This window comes from Echeneis naucrates, chromosome 13 (assembly GCF_900963305.1).
Source record: "Echeneis naucrates chromosome 13, fEcheNa1.1, whole genome shotgun sequence".
NCBI lineage: Eukaryota > Metazoa > Chordata > Actinopteri > Carangiformes > Echeneidae > Echeneis > Echeneis naucrates.
The window spans coordinates 8,544,624-8,558,066 of record NC_042523.1 but is presented as its reverse complement, the minus strand read 5'-3'; the positions used below and the strand labels follow the sequence as shown (position 1 = coordinate 8,558,066).

Sequence of the window (13,443 nt, the reverse complement as noted above, 5' to 3'; positions counted from 1 at the left end):
TAATGAGGAATTCAACAGAGACTCTGGTTTAAAGCTAATTCATATTCAAAGCATATTCAGTTGCTGTGAATAACTGCAGATTTAAACTTTCATCTTTGTCATTTTCCTCTCAGGATCCCGTCTGCGCCAAGAGGACACCCCACCCCGGATTGTGGAGCACCCATCTGACCTGATTGTTTCCAAAGGGGAGCCAGCCACTCTGAACTGTAAAGCGGAGGGGCGGCCAACTCCAACGGTGGAGTGGTACAAGGATGGCGAGCGGGTGGAAACGGACAGAGACAATCCCCGTTCTCAGCGCATGTTGCTGCCCAGTGGCTCCCTCTTCTTTCTACGCATCGTCCACGGACGACGCAGCAAGCCGGACGAAGGCTCCTACGTCTGCGTTGCCCGCAACTACCTGGGAGAGGCTGTGAGCCACAATGCCTCCCTCGAAGTAGCCAGTAAGTGTAGCATGTTTCCACATTTCCTATTTGGCCTAGAATGGCGGTGTGAATGGAAGAGTCTTGGTTTAGATGCAGTTAAATAGCAGGCTCCAGTTTCTTCCAGAGTTTCTGTATTCAGCATGTTCATTGAGTTGAATAATCTCTCAGGAGATGGGCAGGATGTGTTTGGCTCAGCGGTCTCGGCAGAGCCTTGGGGGAGAAGGCCTGATCATTCCAGGGTGAGTGCTCGTCTAAAGGGGCTCTTGGTAGGTGGTCAGGAGCCACAATGAGAACAAAGCCCTTTCTGTTTTGGCCATGCTTCTGATTTTTGTCAAAGATATAAATAGAAGGTTATATATTCAAAGGAATGCCATCATTGCATCTGTGTTTAGTCCTCTTTCAATGAAGAGCTTTCCCACTGAAATAACAGGTTCATTTTACTATCTGCCACACTGACACAGCAACAGGCTAGACATACCTGAGTATGTCTGTGGTTTGGCAAAGAGCAGCAGGTGTGTCTTTATAAACTATTTGGTCTCTTGATTCACGGTGATCTGGGCGGTGACTTATTTGTTCCCATGACTCTTTGAAGGCTGCTTCAATTGATGAGGTCAGCTCTTCAGATACATTATCTCTTTGCTCTCTTGACATGCTGAGAGTCAAGGCTGAGGAGCTGAGCTCCGATATCAACTGCTCCTCTAGCATACCCAGAGGCTGTCACCAAGCCGCTCACTGTAATATAATCAAGATGGGGAAAGAAAGAATGATGTGTGTGCTTGTGTGTTTGAATATGTATGTGTGAGTGACTGTGGAGTTTTGGTGTTGTGGGCCTGGACATGGGTTGCTGAGGATAATGGTCTTGGGTATGAGGTCTCGGTCAGATCAGAGTATGGGCTGCCTGCTGTGTATTTTTGGATTTAAACTGCATTTGCGTGGTCTCTGGTGTGCAGTAATAACACAAAACCTCAGCAATTTCAGTAAAATGTAACGAGAGAAGCATCAGACGTGACACCTTTATGGGTCTCTTGATCAGAAGCTGTGTTTTCATGGTGTATTTCCCAAGCTTTGCAAAAACAGGAGTTATCACGCAGGGCATCGCACAGTGGTCAAGACAAGATCAGATTAACAGTCCCTCACAATTTAAATGTAACAATCCAAACAATTTTTGGATTATTATGAATTTCCACAGCTCACAATGCAATACTCTATTAGGGGATGTTACACAGTGTTTATTTCAATGGTTGGTTTTTAAAGTAGAAAAACAAGACAGTTGGCGGGGCAATGCGAGGGCGAGAGTGCAAAGAACCTTTGGCTCAGTCTTGGGTTTGAGTTGCTTTTTCTGTATGAGGTTCAAACAGACCCATAATGACAAGCCAGTGTGCTGCAGCCCTCTCTCTCCTTCTCGCTTAGCTAGTGTCTCTCACTCCCTTTACTGCAACTCATGCTTAACTATGTATAATTATGTTGTTGGAGCAACCAGGATGGAAGCTTGCCGCAGAAAAAGAGGCTGGAGAAAAAAAAGAAAAAAGAAAAAGGCCCAGAAACAGAGATTTCTTTGCAAGGCAGTGTGAAGAAACTACAAGCCGTAAATCTGACTCATGTGGCTGTATAAGAGTTTAAAAGCATTATGAATTCCTTGTTGTTATTGAAGGTGCTTCTCTTACGAGCGTACGTTGCAGACACTGTGTTTTAGTCAGATTGGGTTGAGAGTACAGCTGAGCCTTTCGGTCCCAATGAAACTCCAAAGCAGGAAGTCATGATTTTAATTGTGTTTACTTTGCCTCATTCTCCCCCCTCCAACATTTTCACTTTAAATGTTAAAAACACAACTTTTTGGAAAGGTTGTTTCAACAGCCTGGCTTTTACAGTTTCCCTTACTCAACAGCGATTGTTAATGTAATCCAAGTTTCAACAAATCCTGTTTTGTTAGACTAGGAGAGCAATCTCTATATCTCAGCCTCCTAAACCAAAGCCCAGCCTAATGCATGTACCATCCAGCCAGTCCGCCTTTCGTATTCAAAATAGCTCAAGAAAGGATTATTTTCCCATTGTGTTCTTGTTTTGTGTGTATTAGAGATGTCAGTTTCAACAGTGAACTTGCTCTGTGCTCAACCACTGACAGCTGTCAGTGGTTGAGCACATCATTAATGAAACATTGTGCTTATGTTTCATTGTTTTGGGCATTTTTTCATCCTCTTACAAAACTCTGAACAAAGACTATGTTAAAAATCACAAAGCGGCTTAAAAAGGTGGAGAAAAAAGCTTGTCATGCCGTAGTAACAGAAACTGGTTGAATGCCGTTAAACCTGATTCAGATTCTCTGTAATGATTCAAATCAATGGAAATGAATTGACTGAATGATTTGTATTTGTTCTGTGTATACAAATGCAGTCATCACTGAGCCATAAATATGGTCATGTTATCTGGAAATTACTGAGACGTACAGCATGCTGGCAGTCTTCTGTATCCTCCATGAAATGTCACAGCAGTGTCTTTTGCCCACTGTCCTGCATGAGGTCCTGAGAGGCTCTATGAATAGCCTGCTTTCCTTTTCCTTTCCTTTTGAATATGAGATAGTAAAGTGAGGTAATGGACAGCACACCGCTCCACTCGAGCAGGCGATAACCTCAGGTCCTGCTGTCTAGTGGCCTGGCCGCATGCACCGTGCTGACCACACAGGGTTGGCTGCAATCCTGATATTCACATACAGACTCCTTTCTCCCGAGACTGGGTTTACTTTTTCTGCCAATGACGACAGAAGCAAAGGGATGCTGACTTGAATTTGTTCCACCACGTATCACAATATTCTGCCAAGATTATCTCAAACTCTTGTTGCTCTCGATGCTTCAGTTCACAAGATGCGGCCAGCTGGCTTCACTCACTCTGATTAGTAGGGAGAAGGTCGGGGGAGTCACATGTGTCAAAGGAAGCATGACTCGGCGGTACCTAAGGGTCATCTGCTGAGCGGAGGACAGTTGGCTGGCATACGCCGCTCTAAAGGCAGCGTGGCCACCTCCCACTGCTCTGAGGATCTGCCTGTCTCTCTCGCAGGAAATCCCTTGTGCTACATCTGTTGGCCCTCAAAGACTCAGGGGGTCTTTATGTTGTCCTGTTCAAATCAACCCCTCCCAGAATGAGCCACTCCTCTTGACACATAACATCTAAGTTTGCTTTATATCGCACGCCTTTCTTCTCTTCCCCCACCTGTCCCCCCTTTTGAACTCATAATTATTTCTCCTCTAAAACAGAACAAGCCCAGAACAACATCTTCCACTACCTGGTGCGGGAGCATATAATTGTTATGTCATGGTGTTTGTTTTTCATTAAAAGCAGCAATATAGTGCAACTCTGTTATTGAATTCCACTGATTTTTTTTTTTTTTCGGGGGGCCATGTAAACCACTTTTAACCTCCTTTTATTTCTCTCCAAATATGAGTAAGCTCCAGACCTAAAATGAAACTAAGAAGTGAACAAAAAGAATGAGATAGAGGGAAAAAGACACTGCAGAGAGCAAGAGAGCATGAGCTGATATCTAAAAACAAACAGAAAAAACAAAACAGGACAGCTGAAACCCAGCAGAATCAGCAGTGAGCGTGCTGGCAAGATGCCAGGAGACTGGAGGCAAAGTGTGTTACTGCTCTGTGGCAGTTATTTGTCTCAGGGAGGTTAAGAGCAAATTGGTGCAAACGGCACAGCCAGGGTCTGCTTCATGAGTCAACATGAAGCTGAGGCGTAGGCTCCACACCACAGATGCTCCTTGGCCTCCACTCCAGTCTTTTTTATATTGGAATGTAGACCCCCTTCCCCAGTCTCAGAGCCCAGCGGAGTGTGTGACCGATCGCTAAAGAAAACTTTGTTTTATTCTGGTGTAAAATGTTTCACATGCATGCCGAGGGCTTTAATACAAATGCCTCTGTATTCATTAATAGATTATGTTGTGTTTGTGGTTGTGACTGTGCCACTGGTCAAGGCTATTTTAGTCCAGCACTGTTTATCTTGAAACAGCAATACACGGCAAACAACTGGCAACTGTTCCTCTCCCCTCAGCACGCCACTGTCAACTCGGGTTACCTGAAATCACTGCTGAGAAGATGTATTCACCGCATGCACGTCAAGTGGGGTTCTACTAATCCATACATGCAGAGTAGGATTTTTATCATGCATGTTGCGTGCGGTCTGTTTAACCTAGAATATTGGGGACTTCAGGGTATTAAAATAGATCAATGCAATCCATCTAATTAAACGCCCAGTATCTATTTGCTGTGTTTGAACAACACCTAAATCCCATTTTGAGCAGGAAATATCTGTGATATACAGCAAAGCTGGCATTACACAAACATGCAGTGCTTCTGATAGCGTGCCATGCTTTTCAATAGCATGGATATGGATATGTGCCTTTGAACTTTAACCATGTTGACTAAATATGCATTGGACATATTCTGGCTGGCAGATATTGGCTGATTATAGCTTACGTAAAATGCAGTTGTCACTCCCTGCAGTGACAGCAGCCTGGAGTGAAGGATAAGACGATGCTCATGTCTCTCTCAGTCAAGTAGAATCTGTCAAATGTCACGCATTTTTGGGGTGTTTTTAAGAATGCAATTTTCTCAAGTAAACAAACAAAACCCCGCCCACACACAGCACTTGCTCGCCAAAAAATGAATACTGCTGGCTAGATGCGAGGCCAAGTGCTGAAAATGCTTACCAAAGTTAAAACGGGTGTAGCAGTGGATAATAGCCAGAGCAGAGAAACAGAGCTTGTTCTACTACAACGAACACTGGTACCTTTCTAAGAGGGATCACGCGGCGTCAGACAAAGTCGTACAAGTGCATCAGTTTAAGAATGAAGCCATGGAAAGAGGAGAAATGTGTGAGGCAAGTGAGGGGGTGTACATGTCTCTGTGCGTGTGTGATCCCATCAGTCAATTTTTGTGTCAGTGTATGTTCGCTGGTCTAGTGAACAATGTGTAGCAGAGGGTGCTTTAAAGGAGGCTATGCGTGTTCAGGTGTACAGACACTGTCATAGGAGCCTGCCAAGAGTCACATCAATCACACCTGACAGCCACCTGAGCAACAAAAGACAGCATGGGGGGGCACATGTTCGTAAATGGGAAACTGTCTCTTTTACAGGACATGGACAATGCTGGGCAGTGTCACAGACTTTGTGACAAGTAAATGCAAACTGAACAAAGTAAGAGATCATATCTTGTGATTCCCTTCAGTGGCTTTATCATCTGCAGTCTCAGCCTGTTGGCTGTGGAATTCATGAGGAAATAATAAGACAACAAAAAAAGAGGCTGGTTGAATTAGACACTTTTCTATATTTAGCTGAAATACCTTTCAGCTGCTCAAAGTGAGTGAGTTTCTTTGGTGTGATAGATATTTGCCTGCCGGACCTCTTTCTATAAAAAATAGAGATTAAAATGCATTAGATGGACTAAACACAGCTGTTTCTCGCTGAGGTCATTTTTTTCTTTCAGATCATCTCTGTGTGCATTCATGTAGGAAATGGCTTGTCTCTGTTAACAAGGTTGGGAGCACTGACTTATGGAGTCCACTTTAAGCACTTTCTTCTGCTTCTGTGGAGGGTTTTACAGTACAGTACGGGTGACATTTCCCAGATTTCTCCCCTCAGAATGTGTTTGAAAAACTGGCGCGACTGCACAGCTTACTCTCTGGGCAGCTGGACACTCCCCTAAACTCTTGTGCGTCAGAGCTTTTTCTTGTCGCCCCAGTGACTGCTTATTCATCGCAGTGTAATCCTTGCCTCTGGCTGCAGTACAGAGGACAGGGGTAAGGGTGGGTGCTGGGTCCTTGGATCATGAAGTATGATATTAACATTATGAAGTGCTTGTCTAGGGTAGATAAGATACAGTACGTGAGCCCTTGAGTCCAGTTGTCCTCCACTACCACTCTGGAGGACCACTGATAGTAAGGTCCCTTCACTTCCTCTCCTCTATAAAAGGACCCATGTTGTTGGTGTGTTTTGACCAATGTTTTAGTGAGCACTAAGTGTATTCTTTTATGTGCATCTTTTATCATGCTTCCACATTTGTTTGAGATGTGTGCTTGGCTCTGATCCATTTGTGATAAAAGCTCTTGGCTATAAGCTGTGTGGCAGTGCTTGTGAGAAGCAGATGAATGTATGCTGCTGACTCTAATCTCCGCTTCTTCTGCAGAGACCTGGGTATTACTCTTGTTGTGAGGTGTAATCTCCTCTTGGTCTGAGCCTCTCCCGTGGCTTGAGAGGCTGTGTGTATGTGTGGTTATGTGTCTATGAGTTTTGCGTGTGCGTGCACCCCTGAATTGTGGTGTCTGGTCATATGACGAGCCGTTCTGCTCAGCGGACATGCTCCGGTTATTAAACCTGGGTTAAGCCCTTACGTGAAACCTTCTATCATGCGCCTCGATCCGAGACGATAGAGTTAGGGAGGATTAAAGGGTTTGGAGACTGGAACTTCAGGGATTTTAGCCAACATTTTGGTCAAGTTAGAAAAGTGTACTCAAGGGGCAATCTCAGTCAACTTAAGGTGAGCCCTGTTACAGTTTGACTGAGGTTAGGGTTACGGCTTTCAGACTGCGCCCTCACTGTTTACTCCCAGGAGACAGACCAATTCACCACCTATTGATAGTTTTTCAGCTACCTTCAATCTCTGGGGCCAAGTACAGACATTGAGCTGTGAACTGCCACTTAAATTGAAGTACGGTGCAAAACAAGAGGTGAAATTTAGGTTTTGCAGAATGAAAAGTAATACTTTTCAAAATGAGATTTCTGTTTTTTGCATTTGGTTGCAGATTTTATTTGATGGAGGGCATGTAGTGTCAAATTTGTTTTCTGCAATGTTGCAAAGAAAAGTTTGGACTGCCAAACAGTAACCATTAACAGGCAGGTTGTTTCTCTGAAGGTACAATACACTGATAAAACAGGAAGCAGTCTCTGTGCCACACTCGTGCTTTATCAGCCTTTATCTGATATTTCTTTCCTTTCAGCAAGGTCTCTCATCTGTTGCCTTTCCACCATTATTTTTGCTTTTCCTCACTGTCTCCTCTGAAATGAAGGTTGAGGCAAGAGAAATGCTACGTATTTCCAAAACCTCTGTAAAAGGGGGGGTGGGGGGGGGGTGTTGAAATTTTATCAGAGTTGTAGCATGTTACTGAGCCTGGAGCGTGACAGGCAGGAAGAGCTGGTGAGGCAAGCAGTAGACCCAAACACTGATAATTATCTGCTTTGTGCTCTCTACAGACTACAGATGAAATGCAGTCGACTTGTTGCTGACTGTGGATGGTCGCAGCTCTGCCATCAGCCAGTGACAAACACAAAGAGGGGATACATAACAGCATTCAACTGTCATTTAATTGTCCTTAGTTGTTGTCGTAGCAAATCTGATCAATAAAGCAACAATTGGGAGAAAATTTGTTTGCCTTTGCCCTGTCACAGATGCAAGAGTGTGCCCTAAAATAAGTCTGGTATGAGGGAGAGTTGTTGCTCATTATCGCATTGTAGTGCTTATGCAAGCTCTCGGTTATCCTGACCTTTCTGTAATGCTTGCAATTCATTTCGAAGCCCCAGATATCTAACATACTGGGTCTCATGTTACACATCAAGGCCTCGACTTAATTATTGCAGTAATGTTGTGCTAATAACAAAGCACATAAAAAGAAATGGATGGACAGAGAGCAGCGACAAACTAACACCGAACATAACTGAGAGTATGCGGGTCATATTGTGGCAGGATTTGTTTAAACATCTGTCTCATCTTGTTAACTTAGATAATGTTGTTTATACACCGCAGGCTTAACTACATGTGTGGTGAACATAATCATCCTCAATGGAGTGTATGTAAACATATACAATAGTCTAATTAGGAGCATAAGGAGAAGGGCAGCATGGGTAAGTGGTGAATAGAACAGATACACCCTCACCTCTTCTTTGTGCCTGCTTGACCTTTCTGAGCAGGGTGTGGCAACAACACAAAAAGATCTCCGTGTAACCATATACGGCAAAGAATTGGATAAAAGACAGACAGGGGGACGTCATGTGTAAAAGGAGAGAAGTAGAGAGGATCTATTCAAAATTCAAACAGTAGTCAGTGTTGCTGTGGGTAAGTTTGAAATAGCTGACATCTGACTCAGTGAGGCCCAGTATTGTGTGACCATAGTGCTGCTGTTGGGCTCCAGGGTGACATTTCTTTTCTCCCTTCCAGACCTCCCTCTTTCCTTCCCCGCCTTGCACCAGTATCAGATTCTAATCTGTCAGTGGTGTCTGAGCTCCATTTAGCTGATTGGCTCCCAACTGATGGATGGGATAGAAAGCCCTTCAGTGATCGAGTGGGATATATAGCGTCCTTTCCCAGAGTTCTTCACTTCCCTAAAGACATCATAGGTTTGACAATCACCACTGCTGGTTTTCAACACTTTTTTTTTTTTTAAACCAGTATCCCATTGTTGTACTTGAAGAGCAGTGTTACTCACACATTAAAGGGACTGCTCAACTTCCATACAGGCTGACAGTGTTACGACTGCTGCCATGTCTGGACCTCAGGGCCTGGTTTGTTTCCTCTGCATGCATCATGATGATAATCTCAGTGTGGTAGCAGATGATCTCAGGACCTGGCCTTTACGTCCGATATCCTTTTCCCCTGCCAATGGGATTAGTGGAGAGTGCCGACTCTGCAGGTGGAGCCGTAAGTTAATTTAGCCTACTGTTTGGAGCTATAATAGCTTATTGATTGCCTGACAGAGATGCAAAAAGCAGAATGGAAGGGCACAGAGAGGGGAGAGAATAAGTTAATCATCGCTCAGTGTGTTGCCAGGATTTAATCACATTACCCAAGGTTCACCACTGCCATGTAAATTCAGGCTCCACCTCGGAGGAGCTGGAGCGTCTGCTCTGAGAATGAGGAGACCCTGCTGATTTCAAGAAACCTTTCCTCAGCTGCGGTCTGGTCCCTGCTGGTCTGGTACTCCCTGCCCAGCTCCTGCCTCACTTGCAGGGTCCCTGCCCAGGGGCCACCTTAATTCATGCTAAGCCTCTGGGTTCATTTTAACCATGCTGCCCAGTGGTGACCTCCATCTGCTCCTCAGGTTGTTTGAAAAACATCAGCCTGGCCTCAACGATTCAGACCATAACCCTCAGGCAGCTGGTTGGGCCATCACTCATTTCTTCCACTCGTCATTCCCAGGCTGAAGTGCTCCTGTGCAGCGTGTACAGTATGAACAGGAAGGCCTGTGTGTGTATTACTCAGAGGAATTCTGGCCCATTAACACTGTCGTCATATGCGTATTCACACTACGGCTGGTTACCTGGAAACTGCACATGTTGCTGTTATTTGACTGATGGTCGTCTCGCTGCCAGCACACATTGAGAGAGTCTCGTATATTAACAATTTCAAGCACAACTGGCATTACCACTGTGTTCTACATTAGCACAGCGACTGTATCAGGGCTGAGTAACTTTTTTTAACCCCACATTGGCCATCCAAGATGCAATTCACCATTTATGAACAAAAGCTAGCCCACCACGGTATGCGAGTGTAACACATTAGCTCGTGTTTACACAGAAAGCAGCAAAACCAGCTTTAGCTGTGATTGGACTTTGCCCATGCCTGAGCCTGGCTTCTGTCAACCCCCCTGTACCCAAATACTCCACTAATGAAAAGCAAAACAATGGCACAGACAGCAGAGAGGTGAAAGAGTAAGGTAATGTAAACACAAAGACAGAGATGTTGACCTTACAACCTATCACACAAGTACTGACACTGACCTGACGGTTAAATTCCTATCTGCCAACGGCAAGAGGAACATCTGGCCAAAATGTCCACCTCATCAGGTCTCATCACTTCCAGGAAGATATACCATTCAGACTGGTCTCATCAGAAAAGCCTTGATGTGATTTAAAATAATTGCATGGAATCTGGTGCTTTGAAATCACAAGTGCAGTGGGAGAGATGGGAATGAACAACAAAGACAGGGATAAACTGTTGAAGAGAAAACAGTGGACAAGCTGCCATTAAGCACAGGAAGAGAGCAGAGGGAGGCGGCTCCAGTTGGACGAAGAGTCTCTCAGCTTGCGAGGGGAAGATAAGGGGACAGGTGGTGGTCTGTTCTCTCAAAGATCTCTGACAGCTGGCAACTCTCTGCTATAAGCATGCTTCTGCAGAATGTGTGTGCGTGTCCCTGAGTGTGTAGATGCGTGTTTGTGTGACATATCTTTGTGAGTGCGTGTGTGTTTATAGGTACATGTGCCTGCATTTGGCAGTTGTTTGAGCACTTGCCAGCTAAGATATCACCCAAAAGTCATGTCTCAACTGTTATACCAAGGCTTTTTTTTTTTTTATTTATTTCATTGTTCTTTTTGTACTAACTGGCATTTAGCCTTTTTTTTTTTACCAACTTATCTGAATACTTTTCTTCCTGTATGTTAGAGCTTCAGTGTGGAGCAAAGCAGGTTGATGCCTGCCCCGATCCACTTCAAACCTAAGGAGTGGTCTGTTCATGCTGCTTAGCCTAATGTTTAATTTACATTTCTGCTCACCTTGTTCCCTGCCTTTTTATGGACTATTGTCAAACTGTAAAAGGCTATCGTTAGTATTTCCGTCATGACTTGTATGACAAATATTGTCTGACTTTAACCCTTTAACACTGAAGATTCGTGTCCACCTGGACTTTTTGCTTATTTTAACCATAAAAGGGCCAGAAAATGTCCTTAGTGCCGTAAATGCCACTTTTCCCGGAACACTTCAGAACCTTAAATATCCGGCAGTTTACTGTATGTTGAAAGAGTGTATTAATGGCTAACAATGAAGGAGAGGATTTACCACCTCCTGCAACAGCGCAAGTGGAATTACTGTGATGACCCGATATTGGCTGTGAAGCGCAACCTCTTGGCTTTCAGAAACCACCGGCATTTCTCAGATAGAGCAAACATTTGAGAACATACAGCAATTGAATGTGTTGTGCGAATGTGTCGTAGGCGGCACGCTCGGCTTCATAGGGTTAAAGCAGAAAAATAACATGCTGTACATTTCTTTGGTGTAAAAAAAAATTATTTGTGTTAAATTTGTGTTTTCCAACACCTTGATTTCATGATCAAGGAATACGTTTCCATGCAAAGTAGATGCCACGTCTAAGCCAAAACAGAGAGACTTGAAATATCTTCCGTGTTGCCGGGCAGTATGCAGTGGTCATGCACTCTGGTTTGTTCAGAGCCCTTTACTGTGTTGGCTTTGGGCTTGATCCTCATCCATCTTTGTGTTTGATCGGGCGTTGTAGTGGTTGTTGCTGAGAAGGGCTCATGCCATCTCAGCGGCCTTTGTTTGTGGAAAGGAAAAAAAGAAGGTCCTAAATTGTCCAGAGGCGGTTATTTGCTGTTGGCAAACACTCGCTTACCACTGTGGCCTGACAGCTGGCTTTAATCCCTCCACGCTGCAGAGTTTGCTCAAACTGCACGTTGCTCTTAATTGTAATTCATGCTCTTAAATGCATTATGGCATCACACTCTGGTCGGAGGTTTAGAATAAAGATTCCCCTCCAGCTCTGCTTTTGGTCAACACAATTGGAATTTATTTCCTAGACCATTACTGATTGATGTCAACTGTTATACGTCTGCTCTCTTTTCTGTGTTCTGCCAACGGTCTCTTTGAAGCTGCCTTGGTTCCTTTCAGCGTCCCACCTTCAATAGAGCAGTTGGCCTGCACCTGATCCATTGATGTTTCACACCCCAGAGGTCACCTTGACTAGGGTGCCCTCTTTGTGGCGGAGGACTATTTCATATGCAAAAATTAATGATAGTGTTTTAAGATCAAAGAACTCTGTTAGCAAGCACCATCTGTATCTGCTCTCCACCTATCTCTAAATATGTTACTCCCTATCTGTCTTGATTATAAGCTATAGCTTCCACCGCTTTTAATGGGGTATATTCCTGATCTAATCAGCTGTTAAAGGAGTCCCATAATAACAGTGTACATCCCTTCAAGACCGTAATTGCACTTGCATTCAGTCCATTGAGCACGCATATTTCATCATTTATGCACACTGATCTATCATGATTCCTGTTAGCTTTTTCCCTCTCTGAAATATGAATCTCATCATGTCATCATTTAGACTGGAGCTCTTTGTAATTAGCAACTGTTGAAATGATTCTGCAGATCAATAATTACTAATTGCCAGGGGTGTTTTACACACACACACACACACACACACACACACACACCTATCTTAATGGGAATCCTGAATATAAAAACAATATTGTAAAAACAGTTAAATGTAAATGCTATGTTTTATTCTATAGTGTCAAAGATTTTTTTATAGTGTTAATCTATAGCATCTTTGTTGAGGGATTGAACATTTCAACTCAAATTATTTAATAATGTTTAAAGATAAAGGTAATATGATGGACTTCCTCTCTATATTTTTTGCACAATAACATCTAATCTCACAGCACCAAACAGATCGTTTACAGGCCCAGCAGTAATGTGTTCTTTTGTTGTTTACTTTCGGTTGGGAAACAGTTTTTTTGGTGTGTTAACATCACTTTCCTTGTAGTAGTAAAACAATGCTTACTGCAAACAAGGAAAAATAGATGATTTTAATGGAGCTATTAAATTTTTGGCCAATGCTAGCAATCCAAAATGAGTATAATTTGCTGATTTTTTTATTATTTTTTTTTCCCCCCCAGACTAAAAGAAATTTCACCAAACTGTAACCCGTGAAGACCTGTCACCAACAGTGGATGTAAATTCATGTTTTTATCCATTTGTCTCTGTTCCTTTCTTCTGCTAAGGCTAGCATGCTGACCAGTTAGTGTGAGTCCAGTCTACCTTGAATGTCACAGATTCTGTGTTATATTTTTAATGATGGCTGTAGCTCTTGCCAACACTTAAATGTAATCATAAGCAAAGCACATGTTGCATGAACTATTGCGTATATGATGATGAAAAAGTTTGACTCATCAGCAGGTAATTTTTGGAAAAATAGCAGCAATGATGAGTCTCAGCAATGATGAGTCTAAGCAATGACTGCG

The 13,443-nt window shown here is 43.5% G+C and overlaps 1 protein-coding gene across 10 annotated transcripts in view; it reads left to right on the top strand.

Moving 5' to 3' along the window:
* The window catches only part of robo1 (roundabout, axon guidance receptor, homolog 1 (Drosophila)), a 157,363-nt gene that overhangs the window by 49,941 nt on the left and 93,979 nt on the right, over positions 1 to 13,443 (top strand). For all 10 annotated transcript variants that reach the window (XM_029516747.1, XM_029516749.1, XM_029516739.1 and 7 more), the window contains one exon: positions 114 to 440. In XM_029516747.1, the coding sequence (XP_029372607.1) occupies positions 114 to 440 (327 nt within the window). The remainder of the gene's footprint in view (positions 1 to 113; positions 441 to 13,443) is intronic.